Source organism: Cottoperca gobio, chromosome 13 (assembly GCF_900634415.1).
Source record: "Cottoperca gobio chromosome 13, fCotGob3.1, whole genome shotgun sequence".
Taxonomy (NCBI): domain Eukaryota; kingdom Metazoa; phylum Chordata; class Actinopteri; order Perciformes; family Bovichtidae; genus Cottoperca; species Cottoperca gobio.
The window spans coordinates 22,909,375-22,934,501 of NC_041367.1; the positions used below are offsets into that span (position 1 = coordinate 22,909,375).

General features: G+C 41.6%; 2 protein-coding genes and 1 long non-coding RNA gene across 7 annotated transcripts in view; 2 read left to right on the forward strand and 1 right to left on the reverse strand.

Moving 5' to 3' along the window:
• Window positions 1–5,130, forward strand: part of bcas3 (BCAS3 microtubule associated cell migration factor) — a 343,002-nt gene extending 337,872 nt beyond the window's left edge. For both annotated transcript variants that reach the window (XM_029445842.1, XM_029445838.1), the window contains one exon: window positions 3,475–5,130. In XM_029445842.1, the coding sequence (XP_029301702.1) occupies window positions 3,475–3,626 (152 nt within the window). In that variant the 3' untranslated portion in view covers window positions 3,627–5,130. The remainder of the gene's footprint in view (window positions 1–3,474) is intronic.
• Window positions 5,131–5,878: 748 nt separating this feature from the next.
• Window positions 5,879–14,196, reverse strand: LOC115018018 (uncharacterized). Its single transcript, XR_003833310.1, has 3 exons — window positions 13,942–14,196; window positions 7,753–7,816; window positions 5,879–7,460 (listed from the first exon to the last, which is right to left on the reverse strand). It is a non-coding gene; the product is annotated as an uncharacterized LOC115018018 (long non-coding RNA).
• Window positions 13,261–24,000, forward strand: tbx2b (T-box transcription factor 2b). Of its 4 annotated transcripts, none has more exons than XM_029446811.1 (8): window positions 13,261–13,331; window positions 14,652–15,492; window positions 16,423–16,690; window positions 18,399–18,551; window positions 19,745–19,821; window positions 19,931–20,100; window positions 21,152–21,735; window positions 22,225–24,000. In XM_029446811.1, exons 2-8 carry the CDS (start codon window positions 15,134–15,136, stop codon window positions 22,672–22,674), a joined length of 2,061 nt encoding a protein of 686 aa, XP_029302671.1. In that variant the 5' UTR covers window positions 13,261–13,331; window positions 14,652–15,133; the 3' UTR covers window positions 22,675–24,000. The 4 variants fall into 4 exon arrangements, with proteins under 4 accessions (XP_029302671.1, XP_029302673.1, XP_029302672.1 ...); XM_029446813.1 differs by having other exon boundaries at window positions 18,405–18,551; XM_029446812.1 differs by lacking the exon at window positions 13,261–13,331 and adding an exon at window positions 14,360–14,407.
• Window positions 24,001–25,127: the final 1,127 nt, after the last annotated feature.

A 25,127-nucleotide genomic window follows, 5' to 3' on the forward strand; every position in this document is an offset into this window, starting at 1 on the left:
GTTACTAAGGGGTAAAAATAACAATAGCAGCCTTTTGCTAGAGATCCCCTGGGTCCTCCCGAAGGACCTTTGGGTGTCGCATTGGCATTGAGACGAGCAGTTGGAGAACAGAAGCGGTGCAGGGCCGCGGAGGGGAAGCGAGGCTCAGTCTCAGTGGCTTCAGCACTTGTCTCTGCTTGCCTGGAGATGTGGCTGGAAAAATGATTTCATTACAGATGACCCATATTCTTACAGATAAACCGCGGCACTGTGTGTGTGCGTGAGTGCAGAAATCGTGTTTTAAAGTGCGAAATCACTTGCACATTTTGCACAAGAGATTCCAGAAGTCTTTCCTTTTCTGGTATATCGTTCAGCTCATTGTATATGTATATATATATACATATATATACATATATATATATATATATATATATATATATACAGATTATATATGATAGGTGTGACACATTATTATAGTATTTGCTATTGCAGTTGCTAATATGTTATCCTGCGTTTCAGTGTTGACATATGAGAGCTGTAAATGCTTTTATAAGTTTTTATTCTTGACACATTCAAAATTGGGGAATTAATTCATTGCAACTATTAGCTACCTATTAGCAATCTAACCAAATAAAGTACCAGTATAAGTGGGCTTATAAATCCACACATTATCTGAACGCAGAGCAGTGTGAACCAGCAGTCCTCGCCCCTGCTTGGATTACTGCAGCCTTGCTGTCCTGTGTAGTGCTGGGAAATTAAACAGGAGGGGGGTGGAGAGCGGGCAGCGGGCTGGGATAACACCGCAGCGTGGCACATTGCGTGTTAGCTGGGATAATACCAGTGTGGTTTGTATTAAGTTTCCTTGGCTAAAGTAAGAAGCTCCCACTTCCTGCATGCCCTCCGTGACAAAGACAGTATCCATATTGGCCCCGGAACATCTGCAGGACGTATTAAAGACGCGCTGTGGTTTTATGTCAGTGCAGTATGAATTTGAAAAGACTCTTAAGCTAATTAGACCTCCTGTTCATCTCAAGGTCACTGATTTGTTCCGGAGTTAGTTTTTGACAGACAGCAGTGTGCAACATCATCTCAAACAGCAGAAAGAATTCATAGCATGATGTTCTGGCACAGTAAAAGCTCCCAGCAGTGGAAACTGCTTTAAACTGATACCAGAAAGAAACTGTAGTTCACAACAGATTGCAGCGACAGGAAGCATGTCAGCTTTTATTTTTCTTCTGTAACTGTAATGTTAGTGCAGTGTTTTGGCAACTGCCAAACTCATAGATCTGTTACTCAAACCCATCATCTGAAGTGCCTGAAACAACACCTTGAGTTTTTTAATGCAGTGCTCACTACAAACCTGCGCCTGTTGTTTTCTATGCAAGCCCATACAGTGGCAGGGTCTTCACACACAGGTGGGACTTTGTTGAGGCATCAGGATTTGCAAGGATTGTCCCTTTTTTCCAGCCACAATGTGTCAACTCTTCAGAAAAGTAGCAATTTGATCACATTCACAGGCTGGATCAGCACATCCGCGCTGCCATACTTTGCCTAATTTGATGCAACACTATGCAATATGGCCAGGGTGTGATGCGCATTCAGCTGGAACTCTGTGAATATGTAAAACTCAATGCATCGTGCAGACTTGCATGCACGTCAAACAAGCTGATTGGTTGAACCAATTCAGGAGACAAGTTCAAAGCAGAAAGAAAAAATGGTGAAGTTTGTACAAGTATGAAAGAAACCGCCACGAGACGGCACCCCTCGTCAGAGCCCAGAGGAGCCTGTTCCATGTTGTAGCAGTAACCATGTGCACTTTTCTTCTCATGTATGTGCATTATCATATCCTGTTCTCAATTTGTTTGATGAGAGTCATGCTCTGTCATGGATGCACACTGCCACACATTCACAGGGCGTCGACCACTGTCAGCAGCAGCAGATTAAAAACAGCTAGACGCCTGATGGACGTCCCAATACAGTACATGCATCACAGTCTTAATGCTGTGCTGCCACTTACACGCACGCCATCCAGTCCATATATCGACAAATATGGTTTACAGCATGTAATAACAGTAATAGGTTCCTTATGGGGGGATCAACAGAGCAACTTGGTCAGTGCGCAGATTATAAAGAGTCACATGCTGAAGAGTTGAAAGGATGTGGAGCAGCGTGAGCATGTCAGAGAAATGCTCTGTGTCAACCAGAGAATGTTGAGAGAAGTTTGGTTGTGTCCCAGAATAACTGGTGCACACTATGATGTGGGTTAATCCCACAGATGTGGACCTCCTCTGCTTGTAACACGTATTCAGGTTCATAGTGGTCTGATGAGTAACTTGTGGTAAAGCAATAATAAGGGAGCTGCTTACTGTCTGTTCAATCCACTAATGATGCTTTAAATGTTTAGTTTCCTCTGCACCTGTGGCTGCCGTGTACACTTTGAAACTTCATCTCATATTCCCTGTAATGTTTAAAATTGCTTTTATGTGTTGCTCCTGAAACAGGATCATTCTGGTTTAATACAATCTTATTTTTGTAGTTTTGATCGTCATTTCTATCAGTTATAATAACAGTGCATATGTTGATAATAATTGAATATTAATCATGAACTACAGTCTGTAAAGTCGAATGGATGTTTGGGTAATAATTTCACAGATCACTTTCCCTTTGTTATCTCTACAACCCGTCTGATCATATGACTGCACATGACTTTTGAGGGACGTTAATTCAAGTTTAAGAAAAATCTCTGAAACCTTCAGCTTCTACATTTAACAATTTTTCCGTGTACTAATGTCAATCTTAAAACATATTTTGCTTCTTTAATGTGACACCGGTAGTCGCCCTTAATTTAATCAAAGAGTTGTGTTTTTGAATTCTTGAGTTTCTTCACCGATACAAAACAGTTTGAGTTGTTTGGTTTTTATACTGACTTTGAGGAACCTACACTTTTCTAAATCCTTTTCTCATCATTTTACAAAACAAGCTCCACTGCTCCAACAGTGTTTCAAGATGTGTTAACACAAGCAGACATGAAATAAGCATGCAATGTTGGTAATGTTTTGTCACAAATCAGGAGGTATCTGATCAAAGAATGTGCAAATATGACCTGAGGAAGCATTCATAGCCAATGTTGGTGCTTCACAGTTTTATACCTGATCACCTGAAGTTAACTCTCTCTCGCTCTCTCTCCTCTCAGAGTGAGAGAGGCGAAGGAGAGAAGGAGAGAGGATAGAAGGGAGAGAGAGCGAGAGAGAGAGAAGAGAGAGAGAGAGGGAGAGAGAGAGAGGGCGAAGAGCTGGGGGGAGCGCGAGAGTGAGAGAGAGGCGAGCGATAGATCTATCTCTATCGTCTCTTCTCTCTGCCTCTCTCTCTCTCTCTCTCTCTCTCTCTCCTCTCTCTCTCTCTCTCTCTCTCTCTCTCTCTCTCTGTGTTTCTCTCTCTCTCCTTCTCTCTCTCTCTCTCTCCTTCTCTCTCTCTCTCTCTCCTTCTCTCTCTCAGTAGAGCTGCAGAGAGAGGGCAGCATCGAGACCCTCAGCAACAGCTCGGGTTCCACCAGTGGCAGCATCCCACGCAACTTTGAGGGCTACCGCTCCCCCCTGCCCACCAACGAGAGCCAGCCGCTCAGCCTCTTCCCCACCAACTTCCCCTAGACTGCCACAACTCCTCATGGAAGAAGCACCAGCCCACCTGCCCCACCGGCCTGCCTCCCCCCACTTATCTGTCCATACAGAATCACACTGACACACTTGAGTGTTGAACAGAAACCAAATCGTGTCTAGGATTTGTGTTTCTCTGTACAGTGTGTTTTGTGTTGTTCTCATACAGCTGGTCTCACATCTGATCCCAGCTACATGTAGTATTAGTATTTTATTTCTTGGGTTTTATTTGAAGGCCACTCATTTTCTTCTTATGAAGCTGCCATTGCTTCTGTAGTTTGTACAGACTTCCAATGATTTAAAATTGAATGAAAATGATTTTAGTGTTAAACCTCAAATTGTTCGGTTGAAAGACACCGAGACATATTTATTGTAGACTCTTGAAGACTAATTTCTATTAATCTCAACAGCTCTTATTCCTGAGCAATTAACCAAATCTGAAGTGCAGAAAAATGAAAGTGCTGATTAAAATGTACTTTCATCACAGAGTATTTTGATACAGCTGTGTTCAGGGAGGAACTTCCTTTATTTTCAATATCAGAGTTTTAATAACAGTACCAGTATAACAATATCAGACAAGCACATCTATCTAACCATCAGAAGCCCGTTGACACAGACGTTGGAGAGCAGCCGTCCTCTCCCCTCTGCAGCTGACGTCTTCTGTTTCCTCAGCCCGCCATCATTCTTTGTGTGTGTTTGAAGTTTTACGGTGTGCCTATTGTCTGAATGAGCCATGAGTAAGGGAGCGCCAACAAAGGAAAAATGTTTATTCCAGTCGGTGACGTGTAACAGCTCCTTTTCCCTCCTTGTGTGTGTTGCCGCTCTCAGGGCCTCGCACTAAATGTTTTTGATTAAATTTGGTCCACTCAGGCTTTTGATTATCATGTAATTACATTTGACAGAAGATGCAGTAATGAGATGACACTATTGCTACATTGTAAGTAATTTAGATGTTTACAGTGTTGAGATATGTTTCTGACATAGTTTAGATATATTCCCCACTCGGCCTTTCCACATAGTAAATTTTAATTGAGCGGAGTAATTGAGGCTTGTGTAAACGTCACGCTGTATTTTGTACATTAGCAACCTTTGACCAAAATCTTTTTCTTGCCTCTAGTTCCAGATCTCTAAAAAGTGTATTTTCATTAAATGTACTAGCAAAGAACATGGACTTTGATAATCAGAAATGTCTTTATGAAACAAACTTTGCCTGTTATTTTGTCCTAAGCAGAATGTTTGTCTTGGTGAAAACTGAAATGCACTATTTACAGAGTCACATTAAAAACTATATTAAATGATAATAGTAACGTCCCACATGTCTGAGTGTTGTTGGGCTGGCTGCATGTCATGATGGCCTACTGTTGCTCTGTCACTGAGGGAATGTGTCTACTTGTTTTAATTCAGAGCAAACGCTTGTTGTTGACGGTAAGATTTGTAAAATACTTTGTTTCCCAGCATTCATGCAAGAAAAAGCCTAATAAAACTCAAGGAAATGAAACTGTCGTTTTTTTCTCAACGTGATTGCTCCTAATTGTGCCGTTCAGATTTCAACCACGGCGGTGACCATCAGCACACAGTACCACTGGTAATTAGTACCATATTTTTTTACAGGCAGTAAAGTGCTGTTTAAGGGACTTTTTATGGGCGACTCTGGCTCTTTGTTCTGAAAGAAAAACAAGAGTCCATGTTTGCTTCTCTGCTAATCAGCAGCCAAACACCCAAAACTCAGAGATATAAAAAGAAGTCCTTTTAAATTCAATTAGATTATATTAGCAGTGAATTATTCCTCGTATGCTTTATTTCATCTCATTGATGTGTTCATAAGCTACTAACCATGAAAGGAAAAAGGGTCCTTGCCAAGATACAATAGAACAATTTTGAAGACATGTCCAGAAAACGTTTGCACAGACAATCAAATGAATAACTTAATACAACTTAAATGTCTAAAACATTGTTAAAATTAAAAACAGTATGCCTTTATTTCCAGTCACATATATTTGAAAATAAAATCTGAGTTGGACAGAAAACATAAAAACTGATCTTATGAAGATCTGAACTTATTAATGTTTATATGCAAACTCCCTTATGAAAAAAGTATAAATAAGTTCCAGCTGGCAGGATGTGCTCAGTCACTTCATCCAGAGGAAAGCTCAGCATTATGCAACAAGCAGAAGAGAAAACTACAGTTTTTACTTGAAACTTTTTATTTGATTCCAACATGTTTTATCAAACATTTTACATGGGTTTAATATTCAAAATATTACACATTATTAATGTGGAGGAAATCCTAAGTGGCATAAATAACAATATGCACTAAAAACCTGAAAACTGAGACACGTCAGCTTAAAATGAATTTGTACGTTTGGTCATTTGTAACAAGCAGACATTGTGATGGCACTAAATGGCGAGAAATCTGGGTAACAAAGTAAGGGTTAGTATGTACATTTTGAGAAGAAATTCAAAAATACTGAAGTTAAAACGAAGCAACAGTGTGTTCTAGCTAGAGCTGTTAGAGTCATGGAGCACCACAGTAAATCCTTACTCCCTGATTCAAGACACTGAGGAGAATCAGCCGTCTGAAATGTCAATTGAGCAAACTTTAAAATCTCCAGGACAATCCTCCATCCTGCTAGGAGATGTGTGGTGGAACCTACTGGTGCTGAGTCCAAACGTGTGCACTTTCAACAACAGAAACATGTCATCAAACTGAACGCTCATCAGGAGTCCCACTGAGTCTGCTGAACTTAGCTTGGGGTCACTACAAAACATTAGCATTAGTTTGGTTAGCAAGAGCGGATCCAGAGGTCGGGCATCTTAACTGGAAACAAACATCTCATATATGACTGGTACAAAACATGCTAACACTTATTGCATGCACTGTGATGCTAGCAGCTTAGCATACACTATGTTGGATAAAAGCAGGCTCCATTCACATTCACTACGCTCCCTGCATAGGGGCAGCAGGTCAGCAGCCTCAAGTGTACAGTGAGACAGGTATGCTAATTATAATAAACATTGGGTTTCACAAGTGTACATGTTACAGCTTTACCCTCATCCATTGTATCCAATTTAGAGACTTGCTAGTTTAATTTCTCAAAAGCAAACAGCAGAAATATCTCCCCATGCTTTTGGACCTAAGGGAATACGCTCATTTGTTGTTTTTTAAAGCGAGCGCCAACATTTGATGCTGATGCATGTAATTGTGCTGCTTGTCTATCTTATCCAAACTGTGAGATCTCAGTGGCCCTCATCCACGACATTACCACTCTTCCTTCCACTCTTCGTGCTGAAGTAAATACATCCAAACGCAAATTAGCAGGAATGTCACTTGTAGTCATTCTTTTTTTTTTCACAGGAAAATACATTTGGTTACGACAGGTGACAACACTGGGCTGTGCTCACTCACTGTGAAGACCTTTAAAAATCAAAAGTATGTGTCATATGCCTCTACCTCCGACATGTGACCAGAGATTCACTTATCATTTATTGTTTACCATAAAGATCATGCTCGAGGCCAGTTATTAGAAATCATGCAATTAAAGAAATCATCTATAATAGGATTCAATTTTCACAATTCAGAAAAGGGTGGAATTTTACCATATACTTGGACATTTTATTAAATATATTATGGTAAATTGCTCAACATGGGAAAATCAGTTGGTTGTAGGAGCAGGCAGTTATAGCTATAATAGCTTACAAATGTACGTTAACTCACTATTAGACATTTGCTCCAGCAGCATCCACAGAGAGAGAACACACACACACACACACATGGTGGGGGAAGTGGAGATGTAACATAACTTTCTCTTCCGATGGGTGTAGAGGTGGCTGCAAAAATATAAAAACTCTATAGAGATTAACATTTACTGAATATCATTTTTTTTATCTGTACATAAAATCTTTTTGAAAAGATTGTAGAAATGAGCGTCTCAAAATCATTTTAAGAATCTTAGTAACTTGGGTTGCAGAAATGACAAAAAGAAAGAACAAGATTGAAAAGTGCAATGAAAGAGGAGCCGATGACCTGAAGGCATGGACTCATCTCACAGCTCAACTCAAGCAGGCACTTTGAGCAATTCATTTGCTCTGCAATTCATCATTCACTGTGTGCGGGACTTACCTCGGATGACTCCTGCATGTTTTACCACCGTCTTCACATTGAATCCACAAACACCCAGTCTGCCCTGTGAAAGGAAAGACTGCTTAGAAACAGTGAGCTCCCAGAGAGTCTCAATTTGGTTTGCATGGCCTGCAAAATGTTCAATATTGAACAGCTACATGGCCTACAAGGTGTTATGCTGAGTTGTGAGAAGGTTAGAGTAATCACACAGTTTATTTTGAGGTAAATAAATAATATTACATTTTCTGAGGAACCTGCAAGAACAATCTAATATAGATAAAGATGTGTGGATCTGCAGCGTTTGTCAAGGGTTAGAGGTACTGATCAGCTGCTTCAGAAAACATGCACACTGGCACAAGGCTCAGGGCCATTTTAATGTCATGGATCCTAAACCCTCATTATAATGCAGGTAGATCAAATCATAAGGAAGAGAGTAATCTTTAAATCATTATTAAATTGTGCAACCATCTAAAACCTCACCTCTGGTTCATTTTCAGACTTCATCAGGATCTTTTCTGTAAATGATGTTGAAATTAAACTTCCCCGTGTTTTCTACACCTCCTGTAAGCAGCTCCACAAGGTCCTTAGAACCACATTTTGAGAGCCTCTGGCACAGAGTCAGCTTTGTTACCAACAAAACTCACCATCAGTGTGTCAAGACCTGCACAGTCCAAGACAAAGATGAGCTCACTGATCGGAGCTCAGCGTGCTGCGTGTTGGAAGGAGATAAGATTTCAATCAGGAACATGAGCAGGATCTTTCTGGATCAGCTTCAGTTTGATCCATCATATTTATGCTCCAGAAAACACATTATTCAGTGTTGTTTTAGGTTTATGTGATTTTACAGTTAATAAAACACGTACCTGTACAGAAGAGGGAGCAGGGATCAACTTACCCAAATTCACTTTACAACATTTTATGCTCATTTTTATTTTTAATTAGCCCAAATTAATTAATAGTGTGCAACATAATCTGATAGAAGATATATGCCTATTTTAAGGGGGGAAAGATTATTTGCATTGCGCTGAAGTCTGACTCCACTCACCTCTATATTCAGCTCACTTACTGACCAGCGGCGGATTTGTTTGACATTATTTACTGCATGATAACATATGTGCACAGGTTTTATTTATTTTTTTACGGCGTCTTGAAGCTGCTAATAATTATATCTTATAGAAAATCCTCGATTTTTCAATCATCTTTTTCGCAACATAATTCGACACTTGAGTATTTTCATAGGTAACGTCAAGTTTCAGCGTTTAAAATGACACATGCTATTATACTGGCTTTTGACAATAATCAAACACTAATATATGACATCGAAACTAAGACTTTTTCAAGGTTTTTTTTCTTTCTAGTCCTTAGAAGATGCGAATATTTGGATGGTTCTTTTTCATGTTTTAGGATTTCTGATGGAGGCTGCTGGGTTGTGAGCGAGAGCTCTTCCTCTCGCTGCATCAAAGTAGAGGAGAAGAGCCTCTCCCTCCGGCCTTCAGGTAGCCTCTGCTGCTCTGCTGCGCTCCTAATATGATTCAATGTTCCCAGCGCTGCAGCTGCTAATTCAATTTCTAACGCTGTCAACACATCTGCAAAACACACAAAAGATTATTTTGCTGGTTTAAAAAAATGTGGCTGAACGAGCTTAAAATAGTAATAAATATTGTCAGCTGGATAATATTAAAAAGCCGATGCTCTAACGTTTCCTGATTAAGAATAAATTGAGAGAAGTACAGGAAGTGTAATCATTATTTTATTTGCTTGGCACCGTTAAAAACTGTGCAGGTAGATTTTTACTTTAAAATTAGACTTCAAACTCGCACAGATACATATGGTTTCAATACAGAGAAAATGCGATTTAAAAAAAGGGATTTTTACGGTCCGGTTTGATCAGATTAAATTAGTCTATTTTCAAAATAAAATGTTTTTTGCGAATCCGTAAAGAAAGATATATCTCAAATAAATAAATTTTCCAAGAGGTGGTTGAATACAAAAAATGCAACTATCTATTTGCAAAATCAGCAAATTTGTAAATATCTATTAAAAAAATGTCGTTTGTGGAAAGGCCTTTTTGTTTTTGCAGAATTAAAAGATAAATCAGTTCATAGATTCCGGGGAACCACATCTTTTATAGAGGCCGTTCTCCGTCCAGGCAGGGTATTTGTGTGATTTTTAAGAAGATGATTACATAGGGTCAGATTAGATTTACTTTATTAAATGTTGATGCTCATACACAAAAACACAGAAAAGGCCTACTCTAATATTTCTATTGGTGATTTCAAAATAAAGTTATTCTGTAGGCACGTGTGCTCAAGGCTCAACAGAGGTCACCTCCAACCAGCAACTGATGACTGAGGAGATTGTTTCATTAAGGCTGCAGGGGGCAAACAGTGAAACGGTAATGACAGTAGTTAATGTCATTGTGATATATTTGGAAGCAGGCGTCACATCCAGTGATCGTGATTATCACCGGATAAATGCAGGCACGCGTGCGCACAATTCTGCAGTGCGTCATGCACTTATTGACATGTGGCCATACTGATTTTGCTTCTCATTAGCAGCTAGAAAAGTAGTGTTCAGGGTCACCTAATGGTCCTGGAATCTCCTGAGCACAACATGGCATCATTCCCCCATAATTAAAATACCTGAAAAAATATCCCAATTAGACAATGTTTGAAATTCATTGCTATGTAAAGAGTCAAACACCAAATCAAATCAAAGCTTTCTGAGAAGCTTGTGAGACTAAACCTGTATGTGAGCATCAAAGTGTTGGCTGCTGAACGCCTGTGGGTGTGACAGCGGTGTCACTCTCCTATGGCTCCCCTGGGTCTAGCGCCCCCACCTGGCGGTCTACCTGTCAGTCAGACGTACCCGCAGCTTCCATACAACACTGTAGCTGCAGTTCAGATACATGCATATTTGACCCTCCTGTAACATATGCTTCAGGGCTGGAAGGTAACACTGGATATGAGTGGTTGTAGTTTATGATTGAGTTTGTCATAAAGTGATGTCCAGTAAAAAATGTTTTGTTTTACGGAGGAGCTGTGGAGCTTTTTGGGACTAGAGTAATACACTCTAGTCCCGCTTCTCTTATATTGTATTGTTCCACAGTGTGTGTGTGTGTGTGTGTGTGTGTGTGTGTGTGTGTGTGTGTGTGTGTGTGTGTGGTGTGTGTGTGTGTGTGAGAGAGAGAGAGAGAGAGAGAGAGAGAGAGAGAGAGAGAGAGAGAGAGAGAGAGAGAGAGAGAGAGAGAGAGAGAGAGAGAGAGAGAGAGAGTTGAGGAAACATTCTGCTTTTCCTACAAGTGAGAACTGATATGTTTCATTTAGCAGAGAACTGTAGCGCAGGAAGTGGAGGAGATGAAGGAGAGAGGAGGAGGAGGAGGAGGGCTGCTGGTAGCTGTGCGATGAGGATGAGGGAGGAGAAGGAGAAGGAGAAGGAGAAGAAAAAGGATTAGGAGGTGGAGGAGGAGGAGGAGGAGGAGGAGGAGGAGGAGGAGGAGGAGGAGGAGGAGGAGGAGGAGAGGGCCGCTGGTCGCCGGGTTTCCATGTGACAAGGGAAATATGAGGGACTTTGACAGGTCTTAAACGGTCTGGCGCCAAGGCCTCAGTCTAGCCGCTAAATATAGCCGGAGAGATGATGCAGGGAGATGGGAGGAGAAGATGGAGAGATAAAAGGAAGAAAGGAACAATGACGAGTGGAGGAAGAAAATAACAATACTGGATTATAGACGAATATGGCACAAAACTGTCCCGTTATGTTGTAATTAGAGCGTCTTTGGCCGGAATCGCTGACACATGGGCCAAATCACCGGTACAGAAGACGCTTCTTACGCACATTTTCACATCTGCAGCTGTACTGTATTGTATTTAGCGGACGGATCAAGGACACAGAAAAGCTTTAGTCAACTTCCTACGGAAAGCGTCATGCAAGCATTTCATTAACTTTAAATACAACCTGAGCTAATAGGGTGACTGACAACTCTTTGTATCAAATATCACAAATGTGAGACTCCAAACCTGCTTGTTTTGACTGTTTCTGGGTATACGATTATTTAAAAAGATGTCCATGTCATAAATTATCTTAACCACCAACGTATACTCCTATTTCTAGACATGTTTCTCACCTTATTTTGCGCATTTTTGCAATATATTTACCTTTCTTGACGATTGCTTGTCCTCATCCCCAACTGACACACAGGACACACACATATTTCCAAAGAACAAGTCTGAGGAGCAAATTTACTGTCTCCTTTCATTAATCTCCAACACAGAGAATATGTTAATCTATCAGCACAGTGCCCCATCTATGTAGATGTACCAGCAGCCCGGAGCAGTCCTCCTTCGACTTAATGACTTTTAAATCGCGCGTAATGGAGATTTCTGTACCGTTGACGGCACAGAATAAATAAATGGTGACTAATTTGCACAAGCATTGTTGATACAATTATCCAGTTGAGTATTCCGGCTGAAAACCGTTATCCACCTCCATATGTTGCTAATCTTTTTCTCCCCAGTCAGGCTCCATGCATGCAGCTTCAAAACTCTGACAAACTGCCGCAGCTCCCACAGCACTCCTACATCTCTGTCATTTCATAAATCTGAAGGTGCAGCATTCCAAACAAGTCAGCTGTCCGGACAAATTATAGCAGATACACACCACAATATAACTCTGAAGAAACTGTGAGTCATGTGCAAGACATGTTTGATGATTTTACATTCTCATGTGAAGTTGATGCTCACTGGCATTTATTTCTAACACCTGGCTGACTGAAAATACACTTTTCCACAGAGCCACTGAACACTGGCTCTGCTGTTGATGCCTCCACTGTGTGAAACGGTTGATGCTCCAGGGACTTGTGTCTGATCTGATGTGTTTCCTGGGCTTATAGAAACTGTTTTCTTCATTCAGGTATAGTGTACTCTGCTGTGCTGCTCCTGTCTGGCCTGCTGACTCTTTACGCGTGGCTGTATCAATCTGATGGACGCCGAGCAACAAGTGTGTAACACAGCAGAGAAGTGCACACGTTGCATGCTCCTAAATCACATAACATGCTGTATCCGACACACAAGTGCTGAAACTTTCTGGATACATTTTTGGGTCGCATTAAAGGATAGTCTATTATTATATTATTGTATTTAGTTTGGCATATTTAGTCTCTTAATTTGATTGTGTGACAGTCCTGGAGCGACCGACGAGGAGCGTAATTGGGTGGATTTAATGTATTATTTATAAGGCTTTATAAATATTATTCAAGACATTTTTATGACAAGTAAGAGTTTTGAATGGCTGTCAGCGGAAGCCGCAGAGGCGCTAAATTCCAGGGGTTAATAGGAAATGCGCAAACTCGGCTCTGACAGTCTCATTCAGAAGGATTATCACTTTTTGTTTCAGTTTTTTTTGTCGAAGTGACGCCTGTGGCCCACAACACAGTCCTTCCTGCCCGGAGAGAGCAGCTGTTTATACAAAAAGAAAAAAAATCACATCTGACACCGAGTCATGACCGAGGCAGAAAAGTGGAGCGGAGCCGCAGATGAGGCTGTTGAGGGGGCCGGAGGGGCTCGCACATGCACGACTTCAGGGTAAATATAAAGAGACAAGAGATTGTTCTTATTGTGGCGCATCAGCCGACTGGCGCCGAGCAGCTCTTTAACAAACTGAGTCCAAGTTAATCAAGAGCTGCGGCGCTGGATTTTCTAAAGGAGCTCAGCAGAGCGGAGTGCAGGGAGGCGGGTGGGGGCCCCCGTGGCTCCCGGAGTCCCGCACTGTCCTTGGTTTGACAAAATACAACCTGTCGAAGATTACACGCTACCACGGCCTGCCCTCAGCTCTGAGACTGAGCACTAAATCATCTCATCACCGCGACTGTTTCCATACCAAAATCACCACGACGTCAAACAGCAGTGTACCAGCAGGAATAACACAACTGACCTAACAATATGTGTGTGTGTGTGTGTGTGTGTGTGTGTATATATATATATATATATATATATATATATATATATATATATATATATATATATATATATATATATATATATATATATATATATATATGTATATGTATATATATATATACACACACACATAAATATAGCCTCATTTATAAATAAAAACATTCTAAAGTTTTTAAGAAATGTAACTTTATTTGCGTCCAAACAAGGAAGAGTTTGTATCGAAGTGAGCACTCACCGCTTTTCCTTCTCTCTGATTTTTCTGTCAAAATTCACTCATCATCATTCATCTGGTTTCCTCTTGTCTTCCACGCAGCATCTGGGTTTGTCTTTTCCAGCACTGTCTCTTTATTACGCCGCTGCCGCTGAGGCTGCTGCTGCCTCCCCGTCAGCTCGATCAGGAAAACGCTCAGATAAATGGCTCTCGCCTGGGGAAGCCGGGGCTGTATGAGGCTGAAGTCAGTACAAACAGCTAACATAGATAATACTAGTGTAAGGCACATCCAGCCTAAGCGTAAAAACAGCCGATAACATGGAATAATTAAGTCTGTAATATTTAGAGAACGACCGAGAGAGCAGCAGCTATTTGAAATAAATCTCTCCGGAATGCAGAGCGTGAGCTGCGAGTCGTGGATTTACTGTTGTGAGTTGTTCTAAAAGACAGTGGTAAACGTGGAGAACTGGAGCTGTTCCTCTGTATTAAGGTGAATATTGAGACAGTGACTCTGAGAATAGGCTGAATTCTCCGGAGGCGACATTGTAAAAACGCAAGCCGAGAGAGGTGATGCCTCCACCGGCCAACAACTGAGGACTGACCCGGTGTTTGGCTTGGAAATGGGGGTGGGATTTCCCGATCTTTCCTGTCATTGGTTAATATTTTATTCTGTTGACATGTTTTCTTACTGCTAATGCTTCCAACACCTTCTTGTCCCCCCTCCTTTTCTATAGTCTGGCTGGAGCTGTCAGAACCACGCCTATAGGGGCCCACAATTGGTCCAGAAAGCGTAAAATCAGCAATCAAAGGGGCTTGGTTCATTAGTGTTGGGGATGGAGGCAGGAAGGACATGTGAGATAGTCACAGATCTGCAGTGAACGGGGCCACATCTCTCCAGTCAGTGTGGGATGACTAAAGCAGAGAAACAGCTTATTTCTCTGAGAGGCACACAGCGCAGCCGGGCTTTGCCTTCACAGCGCCGCTTTTACTGAAGGACTCGGCGGAGGAACCAAAGGAAAAGCAAATCAACAGCAACTCTGGGCTTATTTTCTTCAGCCTGATAACGCACTGTGTGTTTGACAAGGTGCTGTATTGTTCTGTACCGCTTTACAGAAATTAACTGCTCGCGAATCGCGGACCTACACTCGCTCTGGGTTGGGGGGGGAAATACCAATAAAATATCCATTATTTCACTACGTTTTTTGTGGATGCACCGATGAGAGATCCAGTTTTCACAGGGACTGCAATGGCTTATCACCCTTTCCACGCACACCGGCCGACCGACTTCCCGATGTCCGCCTTTCTAGCGGCCGCGCAGCCTTCCTTCTTCCCCGCGCTCAGCCTGCCTCCCGGAGCCCTCACCAAGCCCATTCCGGACCACGGCCTCGGCGGGGCGGCGGAAGCTGGGCTACACCCGGCCCTCAGCCACCACCAGGCTGCTCATCTCCGCAGCATGAAGAGCCTGGAGCCCGAGGAGGAAGTGGACGACGACCCAAAAGTTACACTGGAAGCCAAGGATCTTTGGGACCAGTTTCATAAACTCGGGACGGAGATGGTTATTACCAAGTCCGGACGGTAAGAATTTCTCAGACTATTCTTCTTCTCATGGATATACGGATACATTATTTTCAATAAAAAGGCAGTGTGTCTATATAAAGGCTATGCAGAGAATGAGCCACATCTTAATTTTTTAGAGCAGTTAAAAAACATGTATTCACGTTGTTAAGTGGCGTGCGTCGGCCTGTGCTATTCGCTTTTTATTTCCCCACCGACTATTAAGCTGTTGATCAATAAAATAATAGACAAACAAAATAGAGAATACGGCAGAACGTGCCATGTTTATCTCACAGTACACACTAAATATGTTGTTTTTAAATGGAGTTCCTGTCCCATAACATTGTGCAGTTCAACTGTCTTCACTTATCAAAGTAAATTAATAAAAACGTCTATTTTATTTCATTTGGAATATTTATGATATTTTTCCAGACTGCTCAATGTGGCTACGTATTTGGGATATTTGGGGGGAAATGTGACCTGGGCTTTACTCAGGTTTTATCTACCAAAACTGCATGTTGTTGAGGCAGCAGAGCTTCTGGGTATTATAAACAGGCTGTCACTTCAAAAAGCAGAGACGTGAAGTGGTGTGGTCATAAATATACTGCTCAGATTTGTAGTGTAGGGCTAGGGCAAAACACACACAGACACACACACACACACACAGACACACACACACACACACACACACACACACACACACACACACACACACACAGGCGGACAGACACCATAGACACACACACAGCAGGGTTTTGCTGTCGCCTTATTGCGTGCAACACTGGAGAATAATATCTGACAATTACAATATTCCCTCTTGTCAGAGCGGCGTGTTTTTCTGCGCCCTCAGTGCCTCTTTTGTCAAATTTGATCAAGTCTTGTATGATAATCTGATGCTGTGTTTTGGTTGAATCACGGCGTGTTGACTCCCTGTGTGTTTTTACTATGCAGGAGGATGTTCCCTCCGTTCAAAGTGCGAATAAACGGACTCGATAAAAAAGCTAAATACATCCTGCTGATGGACATCGTGGCGGCGGACGACTGCCGCTACAAGTTCCACAACTCCCGCTGGATGGTGGCGGGCAAGGCCGACCCGGAGATGCCCAAGAGGATGTATATCCACCCGGACAGCCCGGCCACCGGCGAGCAGTGGATGGCCAAGCCTGTTGCTTTTCATAAACTCAAGCTGACCAACAATATTTCAGACAAACATGGATTTGTAAGTATTTGGAGTTCTTTTTCTCGCCTGAGCCGAGACATTTTTTCAGTTATAGCCTACATGCTGCATGAGGTGTTTTGCTGTTTGAACAGGCAGGGCAGGGTGTTTTAGGTGTTTTTGAGATCAGATTAAACTTTTATGAAGCATATGGGCAAAGTGGGTCGTTGCAGCAGCAACAATAATAATAGGAAACAGCCAGGGGGGGGGGAAGGAAAATAAATAAAAACAGACCACATATCGTGTGCTGAATCCAAATTAAAACTACTGCAGGGAAATTAGATAACGATAAATAAAAGTGAGCAACGAACATGTTGATGCAAACAAATACATTTAGAGTATACATTCGCTACAAACGAATCATAGACAATATAATACATGCGTTTAAAGATGAGTAGGCCTACATTTATGTTGTTGACAGTTTTTCGCCACTTGACTTCCCTCTGCCGCTGACATACACAGAGCTTATGTTTCGTTGCAGCTCTCCAGAAGAGTATCAGCCTGCAATTTCTCCACTGCATCCATATATCCAAACCCAGAGCCGGCTCTCTGCTGCAGCTCAGAGTACACCACGGCTGCATTCACCTTTTATTCTTTATTTTAATCGGTGTTGTATGAGTAATAAAAACATTATTTCTGAGCTGAGTGTTTGCCAGGCTGGGGGACTGAGTGGCGTCTGATCAAATCGGGTCAGAGAGAAATGACGTAAAATGAGCGTGAATGGCCGAGCCGATCCAGCATGGTCCCGTCTGTAACCGTATAGTATAGTATAGTATAGTATAGTATAGTATAGTATAGTATAGTATAGTATAGTATAGTATAGTATAATAGTATGGGTTGTTATTTTGTATTAGTGTTCTATATGGCCTGGACGCTGCATTATGTTTTATCCAAAATATTACCCCATAGTTTACCATGTATTATTATTTTACCCGATTATATTTTAGGAGTTGTTGCATATGATTAATATGTACACAAAAAAAATCGGCTTAGGAGCAAATGATAAATGCCTGAGAAAGTCCATCTGACTGGCAGGCAGAGTGAGCTTCTCACTGGAAACAAATTCAACATTTACATGTCAGTCTAAATAATTTGCAATCGGTTACAGGCAGGATTTCTATTCACGTACGGGTCTTATTTGCTCATGTCTATTGTCTACATGCTGCCTATGTCTTGTCTTTAAGTGGTAGCCTAAGGTTCATATCTTAATATTCTACCTCTTTCTGGAATGAACAATGTATCCGTAGCCATTTTCATAGCATTTGATTTGCCGATTTGTGTGGCTTATTTTGGGGGATTTATTTTAAATATAGGCTATTTTATGTTCAAATGCACGTTAGCAAGTCTTTGGTGCTCTGTGCGCCAAAACCGTTCGAGCCCCAAGCTCACGGCTGGTAAAGTTACTCTAGTGTTTGTGGCACATTTTAAATGAATGAGAGAGGAAATTGTAGCTTTTGTCCCGAAAAACCGGATCAAATCAAATTTTTCTGCTGTGATTCTGAACCCTCATGACTACATGTGTGGCCTGGTCAGGATTTTCCCTTTACCCCGCACTAATTACAGACAAGTCTGCTCACACAGTAATTATAACAGCATCAATTACAATGCGCTGGATGATCCGCGTCAACATATTCTGTCGATTTTTCATGTGGAGAAAACATCAAAGGGACATCAAGATATTCACTCCAAAATTGTGTGTTTGTGTGTGTTGGTCCAGACGATCCTGAACTCTATGCACAAGTACCAGCCCAGGTTCCACATAGTGCGGGCCAACGACATCCTGAAGCTCCCCTACAGCACCTTCAGGACCTACGTCTTCCCGGAGACCGAGTTCGTGGCAGTGACAGCATATCAGAACGACAAGGTGAGTCACTGTTCACACTCAACCAACTGCCTCTAATATAGCTGCTATACTTTGCATAATAAATGTCCTACATGCGTCCCCTCCCCCCACCACCAACTCCCGAAGACTTAATCTGATTTTATAGGTCGCCTAATTTCCCTGCAGAGGATTCCCATGTCCTACTTGATTTTTTTATTTTTTTATTTTTTTTGCTTGGACTTATGGGTGTATCAGATATTTCTGACGATGAATTTAAATTTACAGCCAAACGAGTTGTGTATGTAATCTGGCATTCATGGATTATAAATTGGCTATTACCTTCAACCGAAGTGAATAAATTAGGTGTATAAATGTGTTGTGTTGTGATGCAGCAGCAAACATGGCAGACATGTGCTCTTATTTCATTGTATTTGTTGTCTTCTCAAGAAGAAACAAATGACAATAGGAACTTCTGTTTTTTTGGATTTAGTGCAATGTTTGAGAATTTAAAAACAAAGCATTTTTTAATTGAGGTTTTGTACAGGCCTATATTTGATGGCTTTATAAGCCCCTTCGCTGACTCTTTAACCTCCGCCATGAAGCTAATTGGAGCTTGTGTCCAGGGGGGTCGCGGTGTCTTGTAAAGGTTTATGGCAAAGAGTCACCATCGATTAGAGGGCATTTAAAAGGCTGGTGAACCCGCAGCCACAGTGGACAGATGCTGTGAGACACTCTCTCTGCTCAAATGGCAAAGGCCTGAAGCATCTTGTTCAAGGGCCACAGGGCCTCCAGGAGCGTAGAAGCTCCTGCAAGAGCCATACAGTCGTTCGCCGGCTCCGTGGAGCCACACCAGCCTCTTCCACATCAGGACATATCGTAAAGAAGCAGTGATCCAAACCGCTTTATTAATTATTGACATGATAGTCATCTGTTCTAGTATTGTTCCCTCTGCCTTTTTTTCTGGGGGAACGGAGGCTTGTGTGGCCCCATAGAGGAATATTTCGTGGCAGAATATCTCTCCAGGGGCCTATGAGAATTACGCCCCATCATTACGCTTTTATTAATAATGCAAATCCGGGCCGTGGCTCCTGTCCAACACGCTGGTTTCTGTGTGTGTTAATCCAAACACGGTGTTGTTCCAAATATAAGCAGGTGAAGACAATGGGCTCTAACAGTGTGGAGACTATATGTTGTTGATTCCTCCATCATTTATTCTCACTTTGCATTTTTGACAGATAACGCAGCTGAAGATTGACAACAACCCTTTTGCCAAAGGATTCAGAGACACGGGGAACGGAAGGAGAGAGAAAAGGTATCTAACTGCCGCCTAACACCTATGTGTGTATCTGTGTGCACATGGCCTTGCGGTCATGGTGGTATGATATTCCAAACTAATTATGACTAATATTGTAAATTTACAGGAAACAATTAACCATGCCGTCGCTACGGATGTATGAGGACCAGTGCAAGACGGATCGGGAAGGCGCAGATTCGGACGCCTCATCCAGTGAGCCTCCGACCGGCAGGGACACCGTGCACTCCCCGCTGGGAGCCGATAACAGCCCGCTGAGGTTCAGTAGGCCCAGTCGAGGTAAGAAACCTTATTGTTTATTTATTGTCTGAGTTTTTACGATGAAGCGTGATGATGGGATACAGCTATGACGGGTGTCATCACTTAAGACTTTAGAATGCCAATGTAATTATTTAACTTGTGTTAAATTGGTTCAAATATGGCTGTGACCTGGTGCAGGAAAAAAATCAGCAAATTGAGGAAAATCAATTAGCCTATTCTCGTGCAGAAATAGATTTTTTATTAATTTAGGCTGGCCTGTATGATTGGGCGCATTTAGATGCATTCACGTAACCATATGATCATTTAAAAAAGGTATCACAGTAATCTGCAGCCTGTTTGGACGTTGAAAAGACCATACCACTAGTGGATTTGTCTTTGTTTATGTTTTCCACAGCTGTTAACCAATCATTGTGCCGGCTTTGTTTCATGGAATTCCAATAAATTATTTGATATATTTAATTAAATAATTAAATAAATTGTGTCTGGTAGATTATTACGTATTAACATCTAATATGTAAGAACTGTGAATTTAAACAGTAAAGTCACTAATATATTCACATTAAAATGTTCTTAGTGAGAATAAACAACGTGTAAAACTCCTATTGACGTTGTTGACATTTGAGTTCCATTTATTTCAAAAGTAAATGTATTATTCATTTTTATCTGTTTTCTTTATTGTCTATTGTTTTACATTCTTTAATTGATTAAACTAATTTATATGATAAGACTGGCTAAAATAAGTGTGAGCTAGTATTGGTAAATGTGTTGATGTTTTCATGCTTAAAAGTTTTACACAATTTGAAAAATAATGCAAAGGTAGTAGTGTAGAATCTTGCTCTTAGAACTAAATCAGCTACATGTTAATTTCCTAATGAGTGAAATGTGCAGGGTGGATTTAGAGAGTATAAGGCTCCCACAAGGCTTATGTTGCCATTCTAGTGTGTGTGTGTGTACCCACTAGAATGGCAACATAAGCCTGGTTATTGTTTAGGTTTTTTTTTGCGGAGGCTGATAAGGTGGTAGATAAATCTGCTTCCACCTCTTTTTCACTATTTGATTTCTGTTATAGATGAGAAAACGTGCACTGACAGTGAGCAGGAGCTGGATCATCACGACGAGCACTGCACCGGCTCCAACAGCCCGGGACCTGAACCTGTGTCCCCCTTCAGCTCCAGGTGTGAGGAACGTGTGAGGGACAGGCCTAGCACAGAAAAGAAGGATGACTCCTTATTCAGTACAAGGAACCTTGAGAAGGACAAAGTGGCGAGCAGGCACAGGAAGGACACCACGGACGTGTTGACAAAGGACTCGGAGGCCGGAGGCATTAGTGCCACTAAGGAGTCCTTCTCCCCTCTTATGGTCCAGACCGAGAGCCCCTCGCACTTCAGCCCAGGCCACTTACAAAGCCTGGCTCTGTCTGGCCTGCACAGTCAGCAGTTCTTTAACCCTCTGGGCACCGGATCACCGCTGTTTTTTCACCCCGGGCAGTTTGCCATGGCCCCTGGAGCCTTTTCTGCTATGGGCATGGGGCATCTATTGGCCTCTGTATCCGGAGCAAGTGTTTTGGAAAACGCCAGCCTCGCCACCCAGGTCACGGGAGGAACCCCCAACCCCTTTCCCTTCCATCTGTCCCAGCACATGCTTGCCTCTCAGGTAAGGAAGGTCACCCAGTCAGAAAATAATTCACTTTGCCTGTACACCTGTAGCACTGAGCTGAGCTGAGCTTTGGTTTGAGAGTGTAGATTAGGTGTCAAGTTTTACCTTCAGACCATAACTGTTAAAGTAAACCTCACCTTCCACAGTGCAACCAGAGCTGTTTTCTAACTGGTGCTCAGTGGTGACCAGTGACGTTACATTTCATGTATTTGCTGCATGCAACATGTAGGACTTTATGAAAGTATTAGCATTAACACATGACAATATAAACTAAAACCATATCAGGCTTCAGTGGAGCTATTTGTAATAAGTAATGGATACCCAAAATTAGAAAACATTTGTTTCTTTTACTCAAAAATCTGTTTTGTGTTTGGTTGCTATTTGTGTGTTGGAAAAATGTATCACTAGTTTGATTATTTGACCACTTGACTGGAAATACTGATGTGTACAACTGTAACTCAAAGTTCTTCCTCTTTCCTTTTCCAGGGCATCCCCATGCCTCCATTTGGAGGTCTGTTCCCATACCCCTATACCTACATGGCGGCGGCTGCAGCGGCGGCCTCTGCCTCAGCCCTCCCAGCCACCAGCACCTCCAACCCTCTCTCCAGGAATCCCTTCCTGACCGCGTCACGTCCCCGGCTCCGCTTCAACCCCTACCAGCTCCCAGTGTCGCTGCCTCAGACTTCCAGTTTGCTCACCACTGGCCTGCAGGGCTGCCTCAACCCAGGTTCTGAATCCTCCAAACCAGGCAGCGGGGAGACCAGCCCGGCCCCAGAGCACCACAGCAACCATAAGACAGGAGGGTCGAGTGGGCGGGTTGCATCTCCCAAAACCTCTGTGAAGGACTCAGTGAATGAGCTGCAAAGCATCCAGAGACTGGTGAGCGGCCTGGAGGGTCAGAGGGAGCCCTCCCCGAGGGCAGACTCTCCCAAGTGATGAAGACTCTCTGTTTAGGATGAAGACTTGGCTTTAATACCAGAGGACTATAAGTGCATATGTCCTGTACAGCACATTAGGGAGACTGGGATGAGGTTTGACCGATATGGACTTAGTGAAGGCCGATAGCTGGTATTTTTTGGAACAAAGATGCAGATAGTCCGAAGTTTTGTCAACATAATTCAATTTAACCTTTTTAAATAAAAAGTATTAACCCGGAGCTGACCTGTGAGAAAGGGTGTGAAGCCTGTGGGGCAACATTTGGCCTATTATCAAGATGTTTAAATACTCTCCCCTGAATCCCAGTGTTTTAGGTTTAGCAGCTCTTGAGGATTACCCCTCCTCTGGGATACATTTCTACATTGATAAATAAAATAAAAATGATACGCAAAACTAACGATGGAGTAAATATATAAAATATGCAAAATTGAAAATATATATACATGGAAGCACATTTAAAGACAACAAAATATTAAAAGAATGATCTTTTAAAACTCTAACCACTTTATCTCAAGGACATGTCACTGATCAACTCCAAAAATATAAACAATCAAACTTTATCATCCATCATATCAGAGGTGGACCATACAAGGCCAGTATCGGCCCCATATATCGGTCTAACCTGCCTGCGAGCCTGCAGCTCCACAGACTGAGTGGCGCACAGGGGAGAGTGTTGAGTTCGGTTAACTTGACGCATTTGAGCATCCAGGCTTTGTTTTTTAAATACCGAGCCGAGCCCTGAACAGGAGCCTCATCACGCCGACAGGCAGGTCTCAAGCTGCATCCAAAAACCTTTTTCCAGGCCTGATTATTTCAAAAGGCAAGGAAGGTGAAGGTCTGCGAGAGGAAGAAAGAAAGAACCGCTTATCATTTCATGCCAGAAAAGTTGTTTCTGAACTATTTATGTAATTAAAGATAAAAGCAATTCTGTAAATAAAGCTAAGATCCAAGAATATGCAATTGGTATTAATTTATTCAAGGCTGTATATTAGCGTGTATATATTTCGAATTTAACTTGTTGCTTTCCCCTCCCTCCTCCTCTACCCTATTTTACATGAACATATTCTGTAAATGAAAGCTATTTAGCGCTTGTTGGTTTGAAAAACTGTTTATGAAGCATCGCAGATTTTAGGGTGACGTGTGTGCCATGTTAGTCTGTATCCACCGACAAAGACAGAAAGAGCTCCACATGGATTCAAAACACCTCAGGTTATTTCACTCCAGCCAGGAGACATTCAAAGCAATTCCTCCAACGGGCGCATCATTCATATCTATTCAAAAATATATTTAAAGATGAAAGTATCTTGTTTATGCTGGTTGTCCGGGTTTTTTTTTTGATTGTCTCACAATTTCAATAAAAAATCGTTGTGCTGAAAGCTTCTAGGTGTATCATCATTATTATCATTATTATCATTATTATTATCATTATTATCATTATTATCATTATTATTATTATTATTATTATTATTATTATTATTATTATTATTATGACCGTTTTATTGTTGTTATAATCATCTAAAAACAGCAGTAGGCTACACATGTATAGCGTATTTTTAAAATGAAGTCATTTAAGGTTTTACACAAACGACTGTATAGTACACACACATAAAGACACGTGGGGCAGCAGTGCCCCCTGTCGGCCAGATATTTAACACGGAAATGGGGCAGGTTCTGCATGTGGCTTGCTGAACTGATCAGAAAATATTATTGGGTTTAATCCATATGTCATTAAAATTACATTTAAATCGAAATTTGTGGATGAAATTTGTTGTTAGAAATGTTGCATAAAAGCTACAGCTGTGAAGATTAAATGATCATTTATCATTACCTGGCCAATAGAATAAAAGAGACACGTTTTCTTCTTTTTTTCTTAGGTATTATTAGTTGTTCAGCAGTAGTAATAGCAGCATCATGTATTATGTTAAATCGGGTCTGTCTCCTGCATGCTCCGCCGACCAGGTCTATTTTGAGCAGGTCCTCAGTCACCGTCAATCAGCATTTCCTTTAGTATTGTGTGGCCGTCTGTATTTTTAGAAAGAGTCGAGTAATGTAAGTATTTATAGGAAGAGCTTTCTCTGCTGCACTCACACACATCCTCTGCAGCCTGAGAGCAACTTTAACTGTTGAACTCAGCTGCGAGTTTATCAGGGGAAATATTCAGGAAAAAAATCGACATTAAATATGTTTTTAATATAATTTAATATACTTAATATTGTGTTATTTTAATGGGCTAAATATTGCTCGACTATAACTAGATTAGGCCCAAGAAGATGTGAGTTCACTGTAAAAAAAATTATTTCGTGTTGTTCCATCCTTGCATTTAAAAGCATTGATCTTCAGTGTTTGGTTCCAAAGTCAAATTGTGAACCACGCACTGTGTGTGCGTGTGTGTGTGTGTGTGTGTGTGTGTGTGTGTGTGAGTGTGTGTGTCTCGGTTTAAAGGGTTAAGCAGG